We start from the raw sequence: 27,219 nt of genomic DNA, 5'->3' as shown, positions 1-27,219 counted from the left end.
CCTACATATTTAAGCTGTATGAGGCATGAGGAAAACAAGAAACTTCTGGACAGAATGTATCGCCCAGCCTTTCAGGGCCAATGAGACAAAGATTTAAGGAAGACTGTCACCTCACAAAGAGCTCTACCAGGCTCTCAGATGGCACCCCTAAGGTGTTACACTGTAGAAAAAGGGAAGGATCAACAATAGACGAAGTCTCATCAAAATGCAAGTCAGCTCTGACCAGCTACTTGCCACCTGGATGGAGATGGACGGCTCACCACCACCACGTTTCCCATGGAGGAAAGGAAAGCCCTCTCTGGAAGAAGACACCCTGCTGGAGTCTCTGGCTTGTGATACACAATGAGCAGCACACCACACACACTCGGCACGCCAGTAACAAGGACAGACAGACAGATGGTCCACAGAAAACACACTGCAGCTGCAGACCCACATACGCTAACCCATAATTAGAAAACAAATCAATCAATTAAAACCGATGCAGAAATAGCAGGTGATATGAGTTAGTATATAAGAACATTAAAAGTTAATATGGGTCGGGCGCAGTGGCTCACGCCCATAACCCCAACACTTTGGGAGGCTGAGGCGGGAGGACTGCTCGAGGCCAGGAGTTCAAGATCAACCTGGCCAACATAGTGACACCCTGTCTTTTTGAAAGAAAAAAAAAAAAAAAACGAAAACAGAAACAAAAATTTTTTTTTTTTTTTTTTTTTTTTGAGACGGAGTCTAGCTCTGTTCCCCAGGCTGGAGTGCAGTGGCACGATCTTGGCTCACTGCAAGTTCTGCCTCCCAGGTTCACACCATTCTCCTGCCTCAGCCTCCTGAGTAGCTGGGACTACAGGTGCCCGCCACCACGGCCGGCTTTTTGTATTTTTTTTTTAGTAGAGACGGGGTATCACCATGTTAGCCAGGATGGTCTCGATCTCCTGACCTTGTGATCTGCCCATCTCGGCCTCTCAAAGTGCTGGGATTACAGGCATGAGCCACCGCACCCGGCCAAAAAAGTTAATATAACTGTATCCTCTATGTTCAAAGAGTTAAGTAGAAACACAGGAAGCAATTAACAACTTAAACTTCTAGAATGAAAACTACAATGTCTGAGATGAACAATATGCTGGATGAGATTAACTGCAGATGAGACACTGTAGAAGTCAAGATCAACGAATGTGAAGACTAACAGAAACTATCCAAAATGAAACACTGAAAAAGACTGAAACAAAATGAACAGAGTATCAATAAACTGTGGGACAACTTCAGGCAGCCAAATATATGTGTAACTGGAGCCCCCAAAGGAGCGGGAACCACCAAAAAGAAAAAACATTGAACAGCTGCAACTGGCAGGATTCTAAAAAAGGTCCCTAAACATCTCCCACTGTCTTCTCATCTCCACCCCCATCCTTGAGACAGGGTCTCACTCTGTCACCCAGGCCTGTAGTGCAGTGGCACCATCATGGCTAACTGCAGCCTTGACCTCCCCAGACTCAGGTACTCAGCCTCCTGAGTAGCTAGGACTACAGTTCATGCCACCACATCTATTTTTTGTAGAGATAGGGTCTCACTGTTTGTCAGGCTGGTCTTGAAGTCCTGGACTCATGCGATCCTCCTGCCTTGGCCTCCCAAAATGCTGGGATTACAGGCATGAGCCACCATGCCAAGGCCCCATCTTCTCATCTTTAGAAACTGAGACTGTCTGTGTTGCAATGGTCGGATTTGGTGCTACTGATCTCAAACCCAGTGCAAGTAGCTCCACTTCTGGTGAGAAGCCCAAACACCATGGAAGCATGAGTAGCTAATATCCAGCCCCAGAAATGTGACAGAAGCCTTTAGTGACAAGCAGGGTTCAACTACAGCTGATGAATGGCTGCTATAGGCAGAATGTGCCCAAATTAGAAAGGTCCAAGACAGGTTCACACCATTCTCCATGTACAGAATTCTTTTTCTTACCATACTTTTACCTTATAAAACACATCAGGCACGTACTGCTCACTGCTAGACTCCTTGGCGTAGCCAAGCTCCGGGGCGTCCTTGCACGGCAGCAAACACTCATCACGGACCAGTGCCATACACTGATTGGACACCTGGTACCCTTCAAAGTGGACTTGGTTGTCAGGACCACCTGCAAGAGAGAGACCTTTAAAAAGAGTCTACCAAACGGCATTCAAAACCAGTCCATATCTGTTAACTCTTCACCTCTGATCAACAGAAAAAACAAACCCTCAAGAGTTTGTCGGGGGTAAGAGTTAAAAAATGTTCAGTAGTCAGCCGGGTGCGGTGGCTCATGCCTGTAATCCTAGCACTGTGGGAGGCCAAGGCAGGAGGATCACAAGGTCAGGAGATCAAGACCATCCTGGATAACACAGTGAAACCCCGTCCCTACTAAAAATACAAAAAATTGGCCGGGCGTGGTGGCGGGCGCCTGTAGTCCCAGCTACTCGGGAGGCTGAGGCAGGAGAATGGCGTGAACCTGGGAGGCGGAGATTGCAGTGAGCCAAGATTGTGCCGCTGCACTCCAGCCTGGGTGACAGAGTGAGACTCCGTCTCAAAAAAAAAAAAATTCAGTAGTCAACTGATGGGTGGCCACAGCACAAGACCTAGACATGCAGGTCAGGACACCCTGCAGCTCCACACACACTTGGCTCCACAAACAGGTGCCACCAAGGACGTGCTCTATCAGAATCAGGAAATCAAGATTGTTAAACTTTTGAAAAAAAGAACAAAAAGAAAAGAAAAGGCTGGGTACAATTGCTCACGCCTGTAATCTGGGCACTCTGACAGGGCAGGGCGGGAGAACTGCTTGAGCCCAGGAGTTTGAGACCAGTCTGGGCAACATAGTGAGACCCTATCTTTACAATCAATCAATCAATCAAAAAAAAAAAAAAAGATTGTTAAACATTGTCTAGCATCTGCCCCTAAAGCCAGGCTCAGTGTCATCAGCACTTGGACTCCTGGTTCATAATAACACCAGGGGTGTAAACAGCAGACAGATCCCTAGGTTCACGGTAACGATGGGAGGATAAATTCATCTGGAGGCAGACAGATGGGGGAGGGAGTGGGAGAAGAGCAAGACGGCAACTATTTTTAATACAATCCAGTCACTGTATTGTATACACAGCAGCCTCTGTCTTACAGAAACCTACACGGCCACCATGCACAGTCAATGCCACCAGGCGTCATCACATGGTGTGGAGGTGCAGGTGCCACTCCACGGCTGGGGGCAGACCTGGGAGCCCAGCTCCTCCACGGTTTCACCCTCCACACCGCCCACCCCGTTCTTCTCTCCCAGTCTCCACTTCATCGAAGCCTCCAGAATGACTTCATGTGGGGACAAGAGAACTAAAGATCATGGCTGAGAGGCGGCAGTGTGGTCCAGTTAGACCAGGTCCCTGAAGTGAGCTGGGCAGATGATGCCATGGGGGCAGCCTGAGACTTTGGAGGAGGCAGGCATGGGGGAGACACCCACCCAACCGCAGAGGTGTGCTTCCAGAACTGAAGTTACTCACTGACTACAATCTCAAGTTACTCGCTGACTACAATCTCATTATTTATTTATTGTTTTAGAAGTAAGGTCTTACTATGTTGCCCAGGCTGGTCTCTAACTCCTGGCCCCATGTGATCCTCCTGCCTCAGCTTCCCAAAGTGCTGGAATTACAGGTGTGAGCCACTGTCCCCAGCCCTCAACATTTGTTATAGCTTTGGATGAAAAAAAACCCTCAATACCTCTATTTCAGTTTCTTTGACAAAAAGAATCATTTATGATCAGAAAACAGAAACGTAGTGCATGTGGCTTTCAAACATGCATCAGAAAGCAAACCTGACGGCCACACAATCAAAAAAGGTGAGGGAGGAAACAGAGCTGGCTGCCACGAAGCTCTCAACGCACATAGGAGGCAGGTGATGGCTGGCTTCAAAACCCTGGGTCAAACTGGCTCCAAAGGCACCGTTCACTAGCATAGGATTTTCTCCCTGCCCCAAACTCAAATGCTCAGGAGGTAGCCAACTCTGCACAACCACTAATATCTCAGCAAAGATACAGGCACCTCACTTGCCCGTGTGCTTGGTGGCATAAATGGCACTGAAAGAATGCAGGGCTCAGAGGGAGCAGAGGCAAAGGCTGGACAGAGCGCCGGGGAGCCACGGTGCAGACATCTGGTTAGGACACCATGAAAACCTGGACTGGGCTTGGCGCGGTGGCTCACGCCTGTAATTCCAGCACTTTCGGAGGCCGAGGCAGGCAGATCACCTGAGGTCAGGAGATCAAGACCAGCCTGGAAAACATGGTGAAACCCTGTCTCTACTAAAAATATACAAATTAGGCCGGGCGCGGTGGCTCACGCTTGTAATCCCAGCACTTTGGGAGGCCGAAGTGGGCGGATCACGAGGTCAGGAGATCGAGACCACGGTGAAACCCCGTCTCTACTAAAAATAACAAAAAAATCAGCCGGGCGTGGTGGCGGGCGCCTGTAGTCCCAGCTACTCGGAGAGGCTGAGGCAGGAGAATGGCGTGAACCCGGAAGGTGGAGCTTGCAGTGAGCCAAGATCGCGCCACTGCACTCCAGCCTGGGTGACAGAGCGAGACTCCATCTCAAACAAAAAAAAAAAAAAATATATATATATATATATATACATACACACACAAATTAACCGGGCATGGTGGCGTGCACCTCTAATCCCACCTACTCAGGAGGCTGAGGCAGGAGAATTGCTTGACCCCAGGAAGTGGAGGCTGCGATGAGCTGAGATCACACCACTGTACTCCAGCCTAGGCAATGGAGCAAGACTCCGTCTCCGGAGTAAAACAAAACAAAACAAACAAAAAAACCCTGCTCTGGTGTTTAGATTGGTCACTAACATGATAGGTCATTCAAGAAAGAAAAATCTAGCAGTTGAGAATACGGGAAAAATGGAAAGCAGTATTTATAAAACTGAAGGCTGTTTATAAACAGCAAAATTGGCCATATGGATAATTTTCAAGGGTAAATTCACTGAGATGAACTGCAAACTCCCCTTTCCACATGGAGCAGCAGGAAATACATGTCCTGATGGGTTTGTGTAACCCTGCCAGAACGGCTGGCAGGACAAGTTAACTATCATGCCCTTCATAAATCAGCAAGTCAGGAAATCCCTACGTGGGAAGGATCACAAGGCCTACAAAGAGGCAGTGACAGAAAAACCTCAGCTGCTATTGAATCTGAATGCATTTCTGGTTTTTTAACCAGATCCCCAGCAAGTAATTTTCACAGCCTGTAAATTTAGAGTATGCTAGACTATGAGGACACAGACGCCCAGCCCAGTGTTGGGGGTAAGTTCTACAGTGCACTGTCCTTCCACAGGGCCCCTCAGGGTCACTCGAGCAAAGCGCACACTTCATTGGGGCTCTTATACTCCAAACTCTCGTGCCAGAGAATACCTGAGTACAATGAAAGGGGAAAGGGGAGGAAGGACAGATGCAGAGGGAGAGGCGAGGCCTCCACATCCCAGCCAGGACCTGAGTGCTGCCAGCAGGGGCGCCACGCACCCTGTGCCACATGGCTCAGTCTGCACCTTCCTGTCTAAGGAGGGACGTGGGACGGGAATGCAACAAGTACAATTTCCAACAGCGCTATGGGGTCCCCACGTGGCCGTGACCAAGAAACCCTAACACAGGGGAAAGAGCACACTTTACTTGAGTTAGAAAACCTTCATCCGAGCTGTAGTGATTAAAAACACGCATGAGGATAAGCACTCCTCAGTCGGCCACCACCCTTGGGAAAGGGAGACCATGGCGAGTCTGAGCACCAAGAGGGGTGATTCCCACAGACACAAAGGGGCTGTCACTGCCTATCTGCTTATAAATTAGGTTATTTCTTGTCTCTCAGTTCTAAAACCTTTCAGTAAATGCCAATTCCAGAGGCGAAAAAAGCCCAAGGACGATCTATATAATCTCTCAACTCTCAACAAGGGGTATGACTCAAATTCAAGGTCATAGCCCCCAAGTTAGAAACTGTAATTCTAAAAATGTGCCAGTTCTTCTGGCCCATGGAATAATTTCTCCACAGAAACAGTAATTAGACTGGGCACAGTGGCTCACACCTGTAACCCCAGGACTTTGTGAGGCCGAGGCAGGCGGATCACTTGAGGCCAGAAGCTCGAGACCAGCCTGGCCAACGTGGTGAAACCCCGTCTCTACAAAAAATACAAAAACTGGCCGGGTGTGTTGGTGTGCACCTGTAATCCCAGCTACTTGAGAGGCTGAGGCACAAGAATCATTTGAACCCAGAGGCAGAGGTTGCAGTGAGCCAAGATTGTGCCACTGCACTCCAGCCTGGGTGACAGAACAAGACTGCCTCAAAAAACATTAAAAATAAAAATAAAAGATCCTCAATTTCACTCAGAATAAAATAGACATTAAAACCACACTGAAATACTATGGAACTGTTCCATATCCCACAAGACTCTGAATGCCCGCTACACACTTATGTAGGCAAAAACCACTACTTACAATGATATGAGATTAGAAGCAATTCTATTTTATAAACAGCCATAAAACAGACAGGCACAGTTTTAATGCACACTGAATTATCTGGGACTACAATAGTGTAAGCTGAGGCAAGGGCACACTCTTCTGCTTGGAACTGGGTGGAGAGCTGTTGAGCCTCTCAGGAAGCCATGTTGCTGACGGCAAGGCCAGCTGAGAGGCCTGGACCCAGCCCTGTGCTCAGCCCTTGCCCACACAGGCCAGCACGGATCCCGCTGTGCTGTCCTCACGAGTCAGTCCAGAAGCACTGACACACCTAAACATACGACTTTATTCTGTTTCTTTCCTATCACTTTCCGTTGATGTTACAGTTAGGATACTACTCTGCCTTCCATTTCAGAATTCTGTGTGTTGGCAGCCTACATTAACTATGTTACCCATGAATTTTATTTCTGCATAGTAAAGGGGTATCACAAAGTATTCTAAAAACAGGAGTTGAGTCTGATAGGCTTGGAAACTACCAGCCTACACTACTGTACCCAGATATCAGCCTACACGTGGCAGGGGTGTGGGGATGTGACACCGAGAAGACTATGACGACACTTTTCTCCCCATCTCTAAATACAATGCTGGCCAGGCAGAATTCTAAATGACATGAGCGCCTTTGTTCTCTGCTCCCCTCCTGGGTGCCCAGTGCCCCCTGCCTGATGCTCCAGCTGCTCTCCAGCTACCCTGAGTCCCCCACCATGACAGCATCCTTCCCAGGGTGCCCTCACTAACAGGTTCTGTAACGCAGAATTCCCAGACCCTCCTTCAATCCTAGCCCAAATTCCCAACCCTTCCCTTAAGCACTCAACCCAAGCAACAACTTAGGAAAATAAATCTGACTCAACTAATTCACATGTGAAATAGTTAACATGCATTATTAACATAATTAACATGTGAAAGATGCCTATCACTCCTCAAAAAGTAAATTCATTTCAAAAATCAATCTAAATGCACCTTAAATCAAGGAACTACAGGCTGGGCAACACAGCAAGACTTCATTTCTACTAAAAATTTTAAAATTAGGCCAGGTGCAGTGGCTCACGCCTGCCATTCCAGCACTTGGGAGGCCGAGGCGGGCGGATCACAAGATCAGGAGATCAAGACCATCCTGGCTAACATGGTGAAACCCCATCTCTACTAAAAATACAAAAAAATTAGCCGGGCGTGGTGGCAGGCGCCTGTAGTCCCAGCTACTCGGGAGGCTGAGGCAGGAGAATGGCATGAACCCGGGAGGCGGAGCTTACAGTGAGCCAAGATCGCACCACTGCACCCCAGCCTGGACAACAGAGTGAGACTCCGTCTCTAGGGGAAAAAAAAAAAATTAAAAATTAGCTGGGCGTGGTGGTGCACACATGTAGTCCCAACTACATGGGAGGCTGATGGGGGCGGATCACGTGAGCCCAGGAGTCGCACCAGTGAGCTGTGACTGCACCACTGTGCTCCAGCCTGGGTGACAGAGCAAGAACATATCTCAAAACAAACAAACAAAAAACACAAAAACCCAGCAAGCTCAATAATATGCAGCAAAGTGCAAAAACTTCTGCAGTCAGCTTGAACATTTTTCTTTCTTTCTTTTTTTTAAATGTTTTATTTATTTATTTTTTGTAGACACGGGGACTTCCCATGTTGCCCAGGCTGGTCTCAAACTCCCAGTCTCAAGAGATCCTCCTGGCTCAACCTCCCAAAATGCTATGATTACAGATGTTGTAATCCCAGCACTTTGAGAGGCCAATGAGGGTGAATCACTTGAGGTCATGAGTTCAAGATTAGCCTGGCCAACAAGGCAAAACCCAGTCTCTACTAAAAATACAAAAATTAGCCAGGCATGGTGGTGTGCACTTACAATTCCAGCTACTCTGAAGGCTGGGGCACAAAAATCACTTGAACCCAGGAGGTGGATGTTGCAGTGAGCCGAGATTGTGCCACTGCACTCCAGCCTAAATGACAGTAAGACTGTCAAAAAAAAAAAAAAAAAAAAAAAAAACCCGCTTTTTTTTTTTTTTTTTTTTTTTTTTTTTTTTGAGATGTAGTTTCACTATGTCGCCCAGGGGAACATCCTTGTCCATATATACGTATAAATATATATACATATACATATACGTATAAATATACATATACGTATAAATATATATATACGTATAAATATATATATACGTATAAATATATATACGTATAAATATATATACGTATAAATATACACGTATATAAATATATATATGTATAAATATATATACGTGTATATATATATATGCTTTTTTTTCTTTTCTTTTTTTGAGACAGAGTCTCACCTTGTCACCCAGGCTGGAGTGCACTGGTACAAACTCAGCTCACTGCAACCTCTGCCTGATGGGTTCAAGTGATTCTCCTGCCTCAGCTCCTTGAGTAGCTGGGATTACAGGTGCCCATCACCACGCCCAGCTAATTTTTATATTTATAATAGAGATGGGGGTTTCACTATGTTGCCCAGGCTGATCTCGAACTCCTGACCTCAAGCGATCCACTCGCCTCGGCCTCCCAAAGTGCTGGGATGACAGGCGTGAGCCACCGCGCCCAGCCAAAAAAGTGGACTTTTAATGAGAGCACTGGCCTAGAGGAGAGCTCTGTGGAGGTCCTGATTCTGTTACGAGTTTTGGGGTTTGTGTTTACAGTTTTATGCTGTTAAGTTCAGAATTTTTACCATAAAAAGAGAGGAGGAATTTATATCCCACAAGCCCAGTAAGAAAGTCCAGTATAACTAAGTTAAGGATAAAAAGCTACCAAAAAGAGGAACAAAATATATTAACGAGGTGGTAATATTTACAGTACAAACTGTCCCTGTTATACCTGTAGCTACTGCAGTAACAAACTTGGATCCAAAATGTCCATCTGGCGAGAGCCGGCACATGTTGGGATGCTTGTTCTGGAAGTCTCCTGCAGTGATGCACTCTTCTGAACTTAGGAAATAGGTGTCCTAAGACAAGAGAAGCAGCCTATCAAATTTTACAGCATCATGCCAAAATATACTTCTATTTCTTCTTTAAAAAATAAGAACTAAGCCAGCAGCAGTGACTCACACCTCTAATTCCGGCACTTTGAGAGGTAGAGGCGGGAGGTCCACTTGAGGACAAGAGTTCGAGACCAGCTGGGCCAACACAGCAAAACCTTGTCTCTACTAAAAATTAAAAAATTATCTGGGTATGGTGGCGCACACCTGAACCCAGGAGAAGGAAGCTGTAGTGAGCTGAGATTGTGCCATTGCACTCCAACATGTGCAACAGAGCAAGACTCTGTCTCAAAAAAATAAAAAATAAGAACCAAACTATAAAACTCAAAACCACTTTGAAACAAGTATCTACAATTCCTAACCATTAACAATTCCTCACCTAAAACCACCCACGACTAGGAAGGCCAGAAGCACTATGCAAACCACCCCGCCCTGGGCTGAGCCCTGAAAGTCACTGCTTTGTAAAGGTAAGATGCGTTTAGCTCTATGAGACCAAGAGATCCGGCCTTCACTGATCAAGAAGAACTTCTTGAAAAATAATGGGGCCTGAGGGCTGGGCGCGGTGGCTCATGCCTGTAATCCCAGCATTCTGGGAGGCCAAGGCGGGCAGATCACAAGGTCGAGATCGAGACCATCCTGGCTAACACAGTGGAACACCATCTCTACTAAAAATACAAAAAAATTAGCCGGCCCTGGTGGCGGGCGCCTGTAGTCCCAGCTTCTCCGGAGGCTGAGGCAGGAGAATGGCGTGAACCCGGGAGGCATTGCTTGCAGTGAGCAGAGATTGCGCCACTGCACTCCAGCCTGGGCGAAAGAGTGAGACTCCGTCTCAAAAATCATAAATAAATAAATAATGGGGCCTGAAAGCTAGAACCAGCGGTGCAAAGAGACCCTGATAATGCAGGCCAACACCATCTATAACCAAGCCATAGGGCCACACGCACAGTCCTGTCTCCACCTCACCTTATTTCGACTGTAGCGGACTGTACCCTTTCGGGTATCTTCTGAGACGAGGTCTGTAAATATCCAGCCAACCTTAATAAAAAGGAAAGTATCTTTTAAACATCTCCTCAAGATAGATGATGAATGGCTGGGCGCAGTGACTCACGCCTATAATCCCAGCACTTTGGGAGGCCGAGGCAGGAGAATCACGAGGTCAAGAGATCGAGACCATCCTGGCCAATATGGTGAAACCCCATCTCTACTAAAAATACAGAAATTAGGCCGGGTGCGGTGCCTCACGCCTGTAATCCCAGCACTTTGGGAGGCCAAGGCGGGTGGATCACCCGAGGTCGAGAGTTCGAGACCAACCTGACCAACATGGAGAAACCCTGTCTCTACTAAAAATACAAAATTAGCTGGGGTGGTGGTGTATGCCTGTAATCCCAGCTACTTGGGAGGCTGAGGCAGGAGAATCACTTGAACCCGAGAGGCAGAGGTTGCAGTGAGCCGAGATCGCGCCATTGCACTCCAGCCTGAGCAACAAGAGCGAAACTCCATCTTGAAAAAAAAAAAAAATTAGCTGGGCGTGGCCGGGCGCGGTGGCTCACACCTGTAATCCCAACACTTCGGGAGGCCAATACGGTGGATCACGACGTCAGGAGATCAAGACCATCCTGGCTAACACGGTGAAAGCCCGTCTCTACTAAAAATACAAAAAAATTAGCCGGGCGTGGTGGCGGGCGCCTGCAGTCCCAGCTACTCGGGAGGCTGAGGCAGGAGAATGGTGTGAACCCAGGAGGTGGAGCTTGCAGTGAGCCGAGATTGCATCACTGTACTCCAGCCTGGCCCACAGAGCGAGACTCCGTCTCAAAAAAAAAAAAAAAAAAAAAAAAAGACAGATGATGAATGTTTTCTGGCTTCTGCCCAGAGAGCTTAAAAAGAATGTTCTCAGTCAGAAACTCCTTTTTGTGAGCCAGGTTAATCTACATCAACAGGTTCCTCAAGTAAGATGCCAGGCCACACCCAGGGATCTCCATCTCTGTTCAGTAGAAACTGGCCACCCTCCCTCTGGTGCTGCTGGGTTAGAGATGAGTTTCCTCAGCACCAGCTCTGCCCAGCACCATGCTGGGTGCAAGAGACACAGCAGTGAGTGAGACCAACAGAAGGTGGGTGAAAAAGGCACTTAAATTCCCAAGAGGAAGACAGACAACAAGCAAGCAAATAAACACTTCAGAGAGTAGGTCTTTCCCGACAAGCTAAGAAAAAGGATTCCTAGAGAAAGACACATAATATAAAAGGGGTAATATAATGCAGACTTCACACAGCTGCTCCTGGGAGCTCCTGCTCAAGGCCGGAAGGAAGCATCTGAGGGTATCAGGATCTGAAACCCATGACCTAGCATCCCCTGCACGTTCAGTGGCAGTGCCTGTGTGCTGTGTGATCCTTAGGCCCGCCTCTGCCTGTGAATTCCTGCAAGAGAAGCCTGTCGCGACGCCACAGGAGAGTACTTGAGTCCGGGCAGTTGTCACTTCTGTCCTCAAGAAGGATCTGCTGCCCATGACTCTCTCCAGCACTACCTGACACACAACTCTTCCCATCCATCCCCGGCAGACATGACTAGCCCACTGGGAGACTTTCACTGTCTTTAAACATGCCCCAATGAATGAAAAACCCAAGGTGGTGGCAACAGAGAAAATGACACTTAAAGGGTTAATGTAATTATGCAGTAAATAAAGCAAAATTAAAATCAAACTGAGAAAAATAAGGGCTTAGGAACTCGTATTTTGGGCCAGGCATGGTGGCTCACGCCTATAATCCCAGAACTTTGGGAGACCAAGGCGGGTGGATCACCTGAGGTCAGGAGCTCAAGACCAGCCTGGCCAACATGGTGAAACCTCATCTCTATTAAAAATACAAAAATTAACTGGGCGTTGTGGCGGGCGCCTGTAATCCCAGCTACTCGGGAGGCTGAGGCAGGAGAATCACTTGAACCCAGGAGGCAGGGGTTGCAGTGAGCCAAGATCGTGCCACTGCACTCCAGCCTGGGTGACAGAGCAAGGCTCCACAAAAAAAAAAATAAATAAATAAAATAAAATAAAAAGAGAAACTTGTGTTTTGGAGAAAATTATTTAAGTAATTTCAAGATTATGAACTATAAGATTATAACAAATTAGGTCAAAAAATTGTACCAATCTCTTTTAAACGAGAGAACTTCCAGAATTTGAACGAAAATATGCCTCTAAATGAAGATGTTGACTCCTTGTTAGAAACAGGATGTTTCTTTCCTAAGAGAGTAAAACTGTGTGGACTGCTCAATGACACTACTAGGTTTTAGGTCACATTTGCAGTCTCACCCGCTTCATCTGTAGAGAAGATTAAATAATCTACAGATTATTTTTCATGGTCTGAGTTGATTAGGAAATAAAGGATAAAACATACTTATTAACATTAAACTTGTAAGATATGTTCAAATTCATGGCTCTACATGAATTTATTAAAATCGTTCCTGGGAATTTTATCAATAATGTCAGATAAACCAGATCAATAGAATAAAAAAGTTAATCCTTTTCTCATCTTCTGACTGTTCCATGAAACTAGGAAGAATTGTAGGCTCAGAGAGCTAAATTATAAACAGGAAATTAAATGATGATTGATGACGGAACAGCAGAAGCTCCAAGTGCATGGCACGGAACATGAACACTGTCAATGGAATGCCAGCCTTGACCGTCCTCAGCTTCCAAGCTACATGAAGGGAGAGCTCAGGCAGAAGGGACACACATGCACAGGGGAGCCAGCAGGGGTGCGGCTGGGGTCTGACTCCTGCTTCTGTTTCCCACTTGAAGCAGTCCTCATGAAGTGTGGCTGGAAGGCTGAAATATAACAGCCAGATCTGCACTGGGATTTTTTTTTTTAATGCTCAAGAAAACGTTCTCATTTTAGTTTAAGTCAGAGGAACATAAAAGTTATTGGTGCCCAACAAACATACATGAAGTTTCAAAACATATGTTGCCTGCACCTGACCTTGTGCAGCTGGGGAGAGCCAGTCCCCCACACAGCCCAGCCACTCCCCCAACTCCCCCTGGCCTGGATTCCCAACAGAGCCTAGCCATGCCCCCTGCTTGGCTGCCGGATGCCTCAGTACCTTCCGCAGGCCAAGTTTGGCAGCAATTTCATCGACCACTTCAGCTTTTGGATCCTCAAGAAGCTCCAAGCTGTTCTGTGTACCAATCTGCAGGGAATCAAAGGGAGAAGATGGATTTAGAGCAGAGGGCTCAGGAAGCAGCACCCCAAGCCCTTCCACTTCCAGCTCCAGGTCACAAGGAGTGCTGGGGGCCTCCTTGTCAGAAAGGAGAACTACAGCCACAGATAAAACACATGCGACACGCCTCCCGGCTTCTCTCCTTCTCGGGCTGTGCTGCATCTTTTACCAGGGCTGCAACATGTGGCATGCAGGGCCCAGCTGATGTGTGCTGCACAGCTCTGCATCAGGAGCGTTCAGGACGAAGGGAAGGTCTATACTCTGCCTGTTTCAAAAGTTCTTCATCAGGGAATTAAGTTACTTTCAAACTTCCTTGGATAAGTAGCTTCACTCCAAACAGGTTTGGCTAAATTAGGCAAGACTCAAACTGTAAGGTAACATCCATTCCCAGAAAACAGCCTTGGAAAATCTGTGTGCCACTCCTGCAGGGACAATGCTGGGCTTCACAACTAAGATACTGTGTTAGAGAGACACTATGAACTCCACAGAGAGCGATGAGCTCACCAACCCTAAGGAAGGGAAAAGGTGTTCAAAAATCAACCACCTCCTTCCATCTGGCACAGGGCAGTCGATGAGTTGTAGCTTCGACTGGCTCCCATACAACTGAAACCAACCACAGCACATCACTTCCCAGAGTGGACCAAGCTTACCAAAATCATTAATGTTCACTTAAATGTAGCTTGCGGGTCATTAATAGGTATCATTCCATGCAGAAACCCCAGCCATAAGAATAGGAAAGGTAAAGGTAATCCCAAATTGAGTTACAGTAACTGGGCATATCCTTGTAAATCAGTCAAAATCTGGCAAAAACACAAAGAAGTTTACGTTTGCTGGATATTACCCATATGGAGGTCATTAATACCTCCAGAACATAGGTTAAATCACAAACTCAGAGAAAAATCTAAGAAAAGGACTTGTTTAATGACATGTGGCAGCATAAGCTGCATAAGCAAATTTTTGTGTGTGTATTTTTAGTAGAAACGGGGTTTTGCTGTGTCAGCCAGGCTGGTCTTGAACTCCTGGCCTCAAGTGATCTGCCTCACCCCTACAAAGTGCTGGGATTATAAGCGTGAGCCACCACGGCTGGCCTCAATTATACTTTTAATAGAACCGTTGACTCTCCATGAAAGAGACCCTTTAAAAAAACTGAATCTGAATACTTTGTGCTTCGAAAAGCAGCATCCTGAGTACAGCACAGTGACCTAAGGATTGAGACTTCACTGGCGGGGTCTCTACTGCCATCTAGTGTCTCTTTTTAAAAGAACCATGGCAAGGCCTCATGAAACACTACATCTATTGCTATGCAAAGATACCAAAAATGTCACTGAAAATCCATATAAATACAGCCAAGAAAGACACACATTTGTGCAGGGGCTACTAGAAAGCCTGTACACCAGCTATTACCCGTGCATAGCCTGCAGTTTCAGACTCTGATCAGCAAACACTGAAAGCAGCTGCAAGGCACTCCAGCCCGCCTCCCAGTCAGGTTATCTAAATAGGAGGCTAGCCATCCGGTGATCTCCACAAGACAGTGTTAGGTGGAAAAAGTGCACATAATATAGTATAGGCACAAAGAAACAAAGAAGGCGGATAGTATGAATGTGTGTGCATGCACGTGTGTGTGTATGTGCTTACACTAAAAATGTCACACATACAAAAAAAACAAAACTAGCCAGGCTCAGTGGCATATACCGATAGTCCCAGCTACTTGGGAGAAAGAGGTAAGAGGATCTCGCTCAGGAGAGAGACCTTGTTTCAAAACAAAACAAAACAAACAAACAAACAAACCCAAACTTTTGCCAGGTGCAATGGCTCATGCTGGTAATTTTAGTACTTTGGGAGGCCAAGGCAGTAGGATCACTTGAGGCCAGGAGTTTGAGACCAGTGTGGGCCACACAGAGACCCTCTCTGTATAGAAAAAAAATTAAACAATTAAACAATTTAAAAAAAATCAGGCCGGGCGCAGTGGCTCACGCCTATAATCCCAACACTTTGGGAGGCTGAGGCAGGTGGATCACGAGGTCAGGAGTTTGAGACCAGCCTGACCAACATGGTGAAACCCTGTCTCTACTAAAAATACAAAAATTAGCCAGGCATGGTGGCGGCACCTGTAATCCCAGCTATTCAGGAGCCTGAGGCAGGAGAATCACTTGAACCCGGAAGGCGGAGGTTGAAGTGAGTGGAGATCGTGCCACTGCACTCCAGCCTGGGTGACAGAGTAAAACTCTGTCTCAAAATTAAAAAAAAAAAAAAAAAAAAAAAATCAAACTTCAGGAAGTCCAACTAAAAAGATTTTAGGCTGAGCATGGTGGCTCACGCTTATAATCCCAGAATTTTGGTAGGCTGAGGCGAGTCAACTGTGTAAGCCCAGGAGTTCCAGACCAGCCTGGGCAACATGGCGAGATCTGTCTCCACACACACACTATATATATATACACATATATACATATATATATACACACACACACACACATATATATAAAAGTCAGACATGGTGGTACACGCCTGTAGTCCCAGATACTTGGGAGGCTGAGGCAGGAAGATTGCTTGAGCCCAAGAGGGCTGCAATTGAGGCTGCACTGAGCCGTGATGGCACTACTGCACTCCAGCCTGGGCAACAGAGTGAGACACTGTCTCAAAAAGAAAAAAACGTTTTAAACTCTAGGGGCTACCTACAGAGGAAAGCAGGGTAAAGGGAAATGAATATACCTTGTTTGTAAATATGACTTTGGAAATGTGCACATTTTTTTTCTTTTCCAACTTTTAAAAATATTTCTGGCTGGGCACAGTGGCTCCTACCTGTAATCCCAACAGTTCAAGAGGCAAAGATGTGAGGATCACTTGAGGCCAGTAGTTCAAGACCAACCTGGGCAATATAGCGAGACCCTGACTCTACCAAAAATTTAAAAACTAGCTTGGCATGGTGGCATGCACCTGTAGTCCCAGCTACTCAGAAGGCTGAGGCAGGAGGATCGCTTGAGCCCAGGAGGTCAAGGCTGCAGTAAGCTATGATTGCACAACTGCACTCCAGTCTGGGCAACAGAGCAAGACTCATTTCTAAAAAATAAATAAATAAAAATTAAAAATGTCTAACATACAGCTAATTTAAAGAATTTTACAACGGATACTCATATACCCACCCCTAGATTCAGCATGAACATTTCCTGTGCACTATCTGTCCCTCTAGTCACCCATCAATTCATTTTATTTTTCTATTGGATTTCAAGTATATTACAGACATAAATGTACTTCTCCCTAAATAGTACAGCACGCATATCATTAACTAGCATTCAATATTTGTTTACTTTTTACTTTTGCAATAAAATGTATGTAAAATATACTACATAAATATTATACATAATTACAAAACAAACTGAAATTTATATAAATATACACACACAGCCCAATTCCTAAAAACCGGAAATACAATGTGTAACTAGTTGGTGGCATAATCATACCGAGGGGGCCTTCCAATGACTTCCAAGCACAGTGACTAGCTGTGCACACACCCTACGGGATATACCCTCAGGACACTTCTTTCCCCTCCGAACAAATCTTAAATTGTTATCAGTCCTATTTTGGTGGCAGTTTTTGTTACTCTGGTGACACTTTGGTGATTGGTGCTAAGGTGTGTCTGTGGCCTTCTCCATGGTTCCTAAGACAGTGACTGCTGCGTGGTGGAAGAGACACAGAATGACACAAGGAGGACTGAGCACCTGGACACTACGGAGGCAATGAGCAAACCTGGACACAGCAGACGAGATAAAAACACTGTATCAATAGTGGCAAATGTACCAGTTGTGTAAGAAAATATCCTTATCCTTAGGAACATACACTGAAGGTTTTAGGAGCCATGATCTCACTCTCCAATAACTCAGAAAATGCTGTGCATGTGCACCGGCGTGTGACAGAGGGGCACAAACAACAAAGCGAACAGGGCAAGGCCTCTCCGAAAGGGCGTCCCCCACAGCCTCCAAACGCAGAAACTCAGGAACTTGAATCCCGTCATGTTTACCTGAGGTGGCTCATAAATCGCAGCCACTTCAGCCCTGATGCCAAGGGGAATGTCTTTGTGCTCCGTGTACCGTCCATATAAGTACCCGAAATGCTGGTTCCCTGTCTTTCTCCAGAAGTCAAGAAAGCGGTCAGCGACGGTATGATTCTCAAACATGATATTGTCCACATGCCTGTACTTCTGTAGAGTTAACAAGAGTGGGCTGATGAAAACATGCCATCAAAAAGAAATCACTTGTTTTTCTAACACAAACCATTCATAAATATCTTTTACCTAGTTCTTTAAAAAACAAACCAATAGGGTGTGATGGTGCATGCCTATGGTCCCAGATACTCAGGAGGCCGAGGCTAGAGGATCGCTTAAGCCCAGGAGTTCAAGTCCAGCCTGGGCGACAGAGTGAGACCCCTTGTATCTTAAAAAATAAACATCTGGGCTGGGTGCGGTGGCTCACACCTGTAATCCCAGCACTTTAGGAGGCCAAGGCGGGCGGATCACGAGGTCAGGAAATCGAGACCATCCCGACTAACACGATGAAATCCCGTCTCTATTTTTCTTGTATTTTGTAAAAATACAAAAAAATTAGCCAGAGCCAGGCGTGGTGGCAGGCGCCTATAGTCTCAGCTACTCAGGAGGCTGAGGCAGGAGAATGGCGTGAACCCGGGAGGTGGGGCTTGCAGTGAGCTGAGATGGCACCACTGCACTCCAGACTGGGTGACAGAGCAAAACTCTGTCTCAAAAAAAAAAATAATAATAATAATAATAATCTGCTATTCTATTCAAAAAATAAAAATACACATTACTTAAGAAAAAAACCAGTCAGGCACAGTGGCTCATGCCTGTAATCCCAGCACTTTGGGAGGCCGAGGCAGGTGGATCTCTTGAGGCCAGGAGTTAAACCTCAAAAATTATTCAACACAGTGAAATCCTGTCTCTACTAAAAATACAAAAATTAGCCAGGCATGGTGGCTCATGCCTGTAATCCCAGCTACTTGGGAGGCTGAGGCAATAGAATCGCTTGCACCTGGGAGGCTGAGGTTACAGTGAGCCAAGATTGCACCACTGCAATTCAGCCTGGGCTACAGAGTGAGACTCTGCCTCAAAAAAAAAAAAAAAAAAAAAATGCTCTGCCCTTTAGACCACTTCAGAGTCCAGTGGCGGGACAGGGGGGTATAGGAGGATGGAGATGGGTTTCATCTATCAATAAATTCAAAATAATTCCATTGTGATTTAACCTAAAATACAGGTTTGCACAATCTCTAGGGCAAAAAACGAACGAGTTTTCTTTTTTTTTTTGAGACGGAGTCTCGCTCTGTCACCCAGGCTGGAGTGCAGTGGTGTGATTCTGGCTCACTGCAACCTCCGCCTCCCAGGTTCGTGATTCTCCTGCCTCAGCCTCCTGAGCAACCGGGACGACAGGCGCCCACCACTATGCCCGGCTAATTTTTGTATTTTTAGTAGAGGTGGTGTTTCACCATATTGGTCAGGCTGGTCTTGAACTCCTGACCTCAGGTGATCCGCCCGCCTCAGTCTCCCAAAGTGCTGGGATTACAGGTGTGAGCCACCTTGCCTGGCCAAAATAAAGTAGTTTTCAAGAAGAAAAAAGGAATAGAGAACAGGAGGTTTCCAAAAAAGTCAAGGAGGCCACGGAATTCTCTCTAAGGAGCCGTTTTCTCTAAGGGCACAGTGGCAGCAGGAAGGCGAGGTAGGCTACTCTCAGAGGCGGGACAAGGACAGCAGAACATCCAGAAAGGCCGGAACGCCCCCTCCTTCCTGAGCCACATTCTCTCCTTAAGCCAGCCTGGACAGGTACTCAGAGCTGGTCCAAGGGGTGCCCCTTTACCAACCTTCAGAGCCAGTTTCCTCACAACCACTGAGGATTTTAAATAATCACCAGGAACATTCTGCCTCCATACGAGCCAGCAAAACAGAGAACTGAGGGCTCGCACTCCATACCTCCAAGAGCAAGAAGTCTTAAAAATGACATATTCAGTGTACCACTTCCACAAAAGGATCATTCAATCTATCAAAAAGTACTGAAAATCCACCACACATAGTGCTAATAGCATTCCACTCCAAGGGGCTCTTCTGGAAATATCCGTTTCTCAGCCAGGAAAATAAATCTAGATAGACAGGGAACATCTCACCTGTCTGTTCAGCGTGATGGCGCTCGGCTGGCACTTAGTACAGATGCCGTTCGGCCACGGGAGGTGCCCCTCGCACCCTGACTTAATCTTGCAGCTGATGTTCTCCAGGGCAACAAATTTCCCCCTACATAGAAGAGAAGCAACTTAATTAAACATCACATTGGTGAAAAGTTGAGCAAGAGGCTGGAAATGACATGCTATGTATCTTATATCTCCTGAACAGCATCTCAGGAGCTAAGCAAGTGGCAGCAGCAGGGAAGATGGGCTAAGGATGATTCTAATGGAAGCTCTACCTACAGTTCCAGCACATTCCGAATCCTAGCTTCTGTCCCACATACTTCAACCATACAGGAACACACGACTACTTTCCTACCAAACTGTGGTGTTTTTTACCATCTATCACTAACATCCAAAAAAGTTTTCAAGAATACAGCAGAATATCTACTGATCTCACCTGTGCCACTGAGCGGACATGAGGCTCGTTCAGGTTTCATTAAATTATCAGAAACTTTGACATTAGCCCAGTACTTAGATATTTGTAAAAAAATCTTATTCGTGGGAAAAATCTGATTAGGATATATAATTAAGGCATCTTTACTCTGCTTTAGGCTAAAATAAAAACTACTGTTGAAGATTGTCAATGAGAAAATCCTGGACCCTGCTCTGAACTTTTTCTCCAGCTTTACTGAAATGTAACTGACAAAAAAAAAAATCTGTATCTTTAAGGTGGACGTGAGGTTTTGTTTTTCAAATAAAAACGATATATTTACAGTGTACAAAATGATATTCTGAAACATGTCCACACTGTGGAACGGCTAAATTGAGCTAATTAACATATGCATTACCTCACATACTGATCGTTTTTTGTGGTGAGCCATTTTTGGTATCATAGCATCTAGGAAGCAATGACCCGTCACTGAATCTGCATGTTAATGGCAGCCACAAACACGCCCTCACTAGAGACTGTGTTCCTTGACCTAGACTGACAAAAGGCTGACCAAGTCTCTTTCACTACAATCAATCCGCACCCACTCCTTAGTCCAGAGAGTTCCATAGCTTTCCCCAATGACAAGCAATAGTGGGTTTCTAGTAGGTTTTTTCTTCTGGTCTAACATTTTTAAAAAGTCATTTTAGGATGTCAGCGGGTTGTCAGAGAAAAGCTACAATCAGGCGAATATGACATCCTTCACAAAATGTTGCTGACTTCAGTTCAGCCACCATCTCGTCTTGTCGCAGGAATTATAAAATAATAGCTGAAGCCTGGTATTCTGGTAGGGTGTACAGAGAGCCAACAGGAGAAGGTCATACAGGCAAGGGCTTGCCATGGCTTAAAAGAAATCAAAATGCTCAGTTCACCCCTTTCTGGCCACTGTTACCACCTGTGCCCACCTGGCTGAGCCTGTGGGCAACTACTGTGGTACCATGAGGATGAGTGGCTGCAGCCCCTGCTGTGGCTGAAAACCAAGCTGACTCAGAGGCCAGGCTCTGGGGAAAGGGTTACCAGGCACTGAAGTGGGGAAGCTGAGATTATCACAGGGTAATTGTTTTTCTGAAAAGCAGAGAATGAACTCAGACCACAAAACCAACAGGCCACCATCACAGATGCTAACTTGCTGGGGCGGTGTGTGTGGGGACAGCCTCTGTCTGATACTGCACTGTGGCCATGCAGCCAGGCGCCTGCACAGTCGCTGCCTTGCTAGCTCCCTTCTAGAACCAGGTTGGCCAGGCGAGGTGGCTCATGCCTGTAATCCAACACTTTGGGGAAACCAAGGCAGGAGGATCACTTGAGCCAAGGAGTTCCAGACCAGCCTGGGCAACATAGTGAGACCCCATCTCTTAAAAACATGTATGTGTATATAAAACATAAATAAATAAATAAATATAGAACCAGGGTAACTTTCAAAGGTGTGTGACCCCTTCTCATCTTTACTTCTCTCATTCACACATTCACTGGCTATAAGCAACAACTGCCAGATACACAAAAAGGAATTTACGCACAACCAGGTTACAGCAAGTTGCTTACTTGTCAGCCCCTCCAGTCAGCTTCCGGATGTAGGCGTGGAAGGACATGTGCTTCACGGGAGGCTCGAGATGGTTTAGATAGTCCTCATCGAACGGCTGCCAAGACACAGAGTAAGCGAGTGCAGTCTCATACCTGCCGGGCACTCCAGGCTCTGAGCCTCCGCTATGCACAGGGAGAGGCCAGGCAGCATGGCCTCGGCAAGTCAAGGCCCACAGCAAAAGCAGGTACTGGGGTCTCCCTTAACCACTCTAGGTCAGAACCAAGTTTTTCTTTTTTTAATTAATTTGTTTTTTGTTTGTTTGTTTTGAGACGGAGTCTCGCTCTGTCGCCCAGGCTGGAGTGCAGTGGCACAACCTCTGCTCACTACAACCTCAACCTCTAGGTTCAAGCAATTCTTCTGCCTCTGCCTCCCAAGTATCTAGGACTACAGGTACGCGCCGCCACACCCAGCTAATTTTTGTATTTTTAGTAGAGACGGGCTTTCAGCATATTGGCCAGGCTGGTCTCAAACTCCTGACCTTATGATACACCCGCCTTGGCCTTCCAAAGTGCTAGGATTACAGGCGTGAGCCACTGAGTCCGGCCAATTTAATTGTTTTAGAGATGGGGTTTCACACTTTTGCCCAGGCTGGAGTACAGTGGTGCAATCACGACTCACTGCAGCGTCGACCTCCCAGCCTCAAGTGATTCTCTTGCCTCAGCTTCCCGAGTAGCTGGGACTATAGGCGTGAACCACCACACCCAGCTAATTTTTTAAATTTTTTTGTAGAGATAGGGTATACAAAAAAAGAGTTGCCCAGGCTGAACAATTCCTAGGCTCAAGTGATCCTCTGGCCCTGGCCTCCCAAAGTGTTGGGACTACAAGCGTAACCACACATAGCCAGAAGCAAGTTTTTCTTTGTGTGCCAGTTATCTTTTCAAGATTAAAATGAACCTATATTAAACACAAAACGCTCTAAGTCAAATGAGTTTCAGGAAAATTGTGCAAAAAGAAATGCCACAAGATGAGGCAAGAGACGCCTCATGAAGAAAATCAGGTTGGCCTTCCTGCTGTAAATCCAGCATTAACAGTTCCAGTCAGCATTATTATGGTAACTCTCAATCTCACCAGGACAAACCAGTAGAAGAGATGTGAGATTCAAGGCAAAGTAAATCAAAACAATGATAAGCATGGAAGCCGACAGGCTCAGCTTTGTGTCAGATCTGAAAAGGATTGTCCAGGGAGCACGCTGTAAATGCTGCCCCTTTATCACAGCCACAGAAATGCTTCAGCCATTCATAATCCAGCGAGAAGGTCACTCCCATAAATAAAGGCTCGTCCTGTGTGCAGCTTGCACTAGGGAGAATATGAGGCCCAGGACAATAAATAGATAAGTTCTTTGAACCACTACAACCAAGTGCGTGGACTCAGGGAAAGCACTTAAGACAGCTGTCTACCCGCAGCCCCCCACACCGGCCCAGAACTTACTCCGCAGAGACTCTCACCTCTAGAGGGACGCAGTGCACGCATTTCCCCAAAGGGCCGTGGCGGCATCTGAGGAGAGTACAAGGCAGAAAAAGGCAGAGCAGTGAGGATGTCTGTGTTCCGCTGCTGCCGTCTCACACATACGTCCTACTTTAACAGTGTTTCCCTGCCCACGTGGAGTTATATTCCAGATGGCACATGGTAAACATTTATATTTTAATTGTTGTTTTGTTTTGTTTAAAGATAGGCTCTCACTATCGCCCAGGCTGGAGTGCAGTGGTGATCACGGCTCCCTGCAGCCTTGACCTCCTGGGCTCAAGCACTCCCACCTCAGCCTCCCCGAGTATCTGGGACTCCAGGTGTGCACCACCACACCCAAAAGTTTACTACTTATGTTGATATGAATTAGAAAAAACTGATGCGCACATCAAACCTGTGACTTCATGGGTATCCACTGCTTAAAATGACACAAACCAAAGATAAAAGTGAATAAACTCAAAGTCAATTTAAGTAGTTTATTGGCCGAAGGCAGTGGCTCACACCTCTAATCCCAACACTTTGGGAGGCTGAGACGGGTGGGTCACCTGAGGTCAGGAGTTAAAGACAAGCCTGGCCAACATGGCGAAACCCCTTCTCTACTAAAAATACAAAAATTAGCCGGACATGGTGGCAAGCACCTGTAATGCCAGGAACTAGGAAGGCTGAGGCAGGAGAATTGCTTGAACCTGGGAGGCGAAGGTTACAATGAGCTGAGATTGTGCCATTGCACTCCAGCCTGGGAGATGAATGTGAAATTCCACTCAAATAAATAAATAAATAAATAAAATAGTTGGTTTTTTTTTTTTTTTTTTTTTTTTTGAGACAGAGTTTCACTCCGTCACCCAGGCTGGAGTGCAGTGGTGCGATCTCCGCTCCCAGCAACCTCCAACTCCTTGGTTCAAGCGATTCTCTTGTCTCAGCCTCCCAAGTAGCTGGGACTACAGGTGCACACCACCATGCCTGGCTAATTTTTGTATTTTTAGTAGAGATGGGGTTTCACCATATTGGTCAGGCTGGTCTCAAACTCCTGACCTCAGGTTATCCACCTGCCTCAGCCTCCCAAAGTGCTGGGATTACAGGCGTGAGCAACTGTGCCTGGCCAAGTCCATTTAAAGAAAAGTGTTAAATAGGCCAGGTGTGGTGGCTTGCACCCTTTAATCCCAGCACTTTAGGAGGCTGAGGCGAGTGGATCACGAAGTCAGGAGATCCAGACCATCCTGGCAAACACGGTGAAACCCCGTCTTTACTAAAAATACAAAAAAATTAGCCAGGCGTGGTGGCGGGCGCCTGTAGTCCCAGCTACTTGGGAGGCTGAGGCAGGAGAATGGCATGAACCTGGGGGACGGAGCTTGCAGTGAGCGGACATCACGCCACTGCACTCCAGCCTGGGCGATAGAGTGAGAGTCCGTCTCAAAAAAAAAAAAAAAAAAGTGTTAAATAAATAATAACAAAGCTGATACGTGAACATGGCAAAGGGCCTGAGAGCGGTGCATAAATACTCCAAGTTTGGAAAATACCTACTTCATGTGCATTTTGGGAAATAACAACAACGAAAAGAACTTATCCCATGGCTTTCTGACATTTTCAGTCACAGAAGCCTTGGGAGCACAACACGCACAATCTGAAGGAGAGTTATGCTAGTTTACGAGGGCAGCGGTGGGGTGGTGAGAATGCCGGTGGCAGTCCCTCTGGGGCTCAATCAGATCCCTTTCTAAATGGGGTCAGAATTCTTAGATGCGTATGAGCTCTGTGTTGCAGAACAGAGGTGGTCTCTGTACTTCCTAATAGGCAGGCTCTAAGTGATGATGGGTCAGAATTCTCTCTCTCTCTCACACAGACACACACACACACACACACACACACACACACACACACACACTCTCACAAGCTGCTAATGAAGCAATGAAGACACAGATCATGCAAGCAAGCCAGCGCCAGGCCCCTGGGAGGAAACACAAATGGAGGAGACACGCCGGCTAATGGCTATGGCTACAAAGTGGCTCCATGCCAATGGCAGCTGAGCGCCATTTATGGCTCTCTGATCTAAGACATAAAAGTTGCTAATGCAGCATTTGGAATCCCAATACCTCAAAGTCAGCACCCCGTCACATCTACAGAGTGATGCATTTTAAAAAAGGCCCCACTGCAGAGACAACCTTCGCTCAGACAATTTCACATGGCCAAGTGTAAACTCAGATCCTTCTCACTGGTTTATTTAAAAGGAATTGCAAGAAATCTAAAATAAACAAATGTACATATGCGTAAGCACTTCATATAGCCCCAGGTGAGGAGGGAATATTCCAAGGCACAGCATCTTCTGCAAGTGAAATGCTTACTGCAGGGATAGAGAGCGCACACTAGTGTGGCAGGTCAAAATCATCCAACCGCTGTGAAATGAGAGACACAGCATGTACCTCACACGGATGCACACACACAACCACCTGTCCCTTCCCTCCTCCCTCCCCTGCGGCTGCTGATTAACACCCCACTCTGCACGGGAGTCAGCATCTCCAGGGGACATCACAGTAAAGACTTGGTGTGAGGCCCCTAACTCCCCCAATACCTTTCCGGTCTCTTTGTACCCAAATGCTTCAAAACTTTTTATGGGAACATATTTTGAGGTTGAAACTGATAAAAAGCTAAAAAAAAAACAAAAAAAAACCACAACTGATAAAAAGCTAACAAGATAACTTGAAGTTTAATCTGAAGACAGTAAAACTCAAGACTTACATTTCTTCATCAGATACTTATTAAAACAGGACATGTTATAAATATTTCCCTTTATTCACCCATTAAGCTCACCACATGTAGGACCCTGGAATCTCATGGATCACTTACAGCTGTGGGTCTCGGCTTCTGTAAATCTTCCCGTCCTGTTTGCTGAGGTACTGATCAATCTCATCCTCCACCACGCTGGGAGCGCCAAAGACCTTGAAGCCCGGTGGAGCTGACGTCTCCATTTCAGATGAGGGCCCAGCAAGGCTCGAGGGAAACAGGAACAACAAATCGCCATGCCTGTTCAAATGACAAACGGAGGCCGATGCCTTCCCTTACCACCTGAGCTTCATGGAAGCCCAACTCGGATATCTGCAAAAAGCAAATGCCAACCACCCCTGGAGGCATAAATAATGAGGTTTCTAATTTTTAAGACGAGAATTCTCTTCTAACATCTCCCCTATGTTTCCTGGCATTATAAAGACCAGTATGCAGCTTCTCTGGAATTTAATTTCTCTTACAACTTTACCTTAAAGTCTGTGAAGCCTCCATACACCCAGATGATTTTGCTTGCACACACAGCCACAATGGACCTGCTGGGCTTCAGGGCTTCTCCTCCCGCCTCTCACCCTCTGCTTGGCCCCCACCTCCCTCAGCCATTCCTCTGGCCTCTGGGAGGCTCTCTCCTCCCCCAACCCTGCATGTGCTGGTTGCATGTATCTCCACTGCTTTCTCGGCATTCACATACACACATAAGCACAGACACACATAGGAGCTGTCACTGCTTTTAAAAAGTGTGACTGGCCAGGCTCAGTGGCTCATGCCTGTAATCCCAGCACTTTGGGAGGCTGAGGCAGACGGATCACGAGGTCAAGAGATTGAGACCATGCTGACCAACAGGGTAAAACCCCGTCTCTATTAAAAATATAAAAAAATTAGCTGGGCATGGTGGCGCACGCCAGTAGTCCCAGCTACTCGGGAGGCTGAGGTAGGAGAATCACTTGAACCCAGGAGGTGGAGGTTACAGTAAGCCAAGATCGCACCACTGCACTCCAGCCTGGAGACAGAGCGAGACTCAATCTCAAAAAAAAAAAAAAACAAGTGGGATTACCAGAGACATACTTTTCTACTT

At 46.4% G+C, this 27,219-nt stretch overlaps 1 protein-coding gene across 2 annotated transcripts in view; it reads right to left on the bottom strand.

Moving 5' to 3' along the window:
- Positions 1–27,219, bottom strand: part of NPLOC4 (NPL4 homolog, ubiquitin recognition factor) — a 74,234-nt gene that overhangs the window by 29,766 nt on the left and 17,249 nt on the right. For both annotated transcript variants that reach the window (XM_003274826.4, XM_030827473.1), the window contains exons 4-12: positions 26,211–26,387; positions 23,354–23,402; positions 21,869–21,963; positions 19,846–19,969; positions 17,702–17,881; positions 13,570–13,656; positions 10,449–10,520; positions 9,326–9,452; positions 1,956–2,116 (exon numbers count right to left, since the gene is read on the bottom strand). In XM_003274826.4, coding sequence (XP_003274874.1) covers positions 1,956–2,116; positions 9,326–9,452; positions 10,449–10,520; positions 13,570–13,656; positions 17,702–17,881; positions 19,846–19,969; positions 21,869–21,963; positions 23,354–23,402; positions 26,211–26,387 — 1,072 coding nt within the window. The remainder of the gene's footprint in view (positions 1–1,955; positions 2,117–9,325; positions 9,453–10,448; positions 10,521–13,569; positions 13,657–17,701; positions 17,882–19,845; positions 19,970–21,868; positions 21,964–23,353; positions 23,403–26,210; positions 26,388–27,219) is intronic.

This window comes from Nomascus leucogenys, chromosome 14 (genome assembly GCF_006542625.1).
Source record: "Nomascus leucogenys isolate Asia chromosome 14, Asia_NLE_v1, whole genome shotgun sequence".
NCBI classification, from domain to species: domain Eukaryota; kingdom Metazoa; phylum Chordata; class Mammalia; order Primates; family Hylobatidae; genus Nomascus; species Nomascus leucogenys.
The sequence above is the reverse complement of the archived record's forward strand: the minus strand, read 5'-3'. Positions and strand labels throughout refer to the sequence as shown.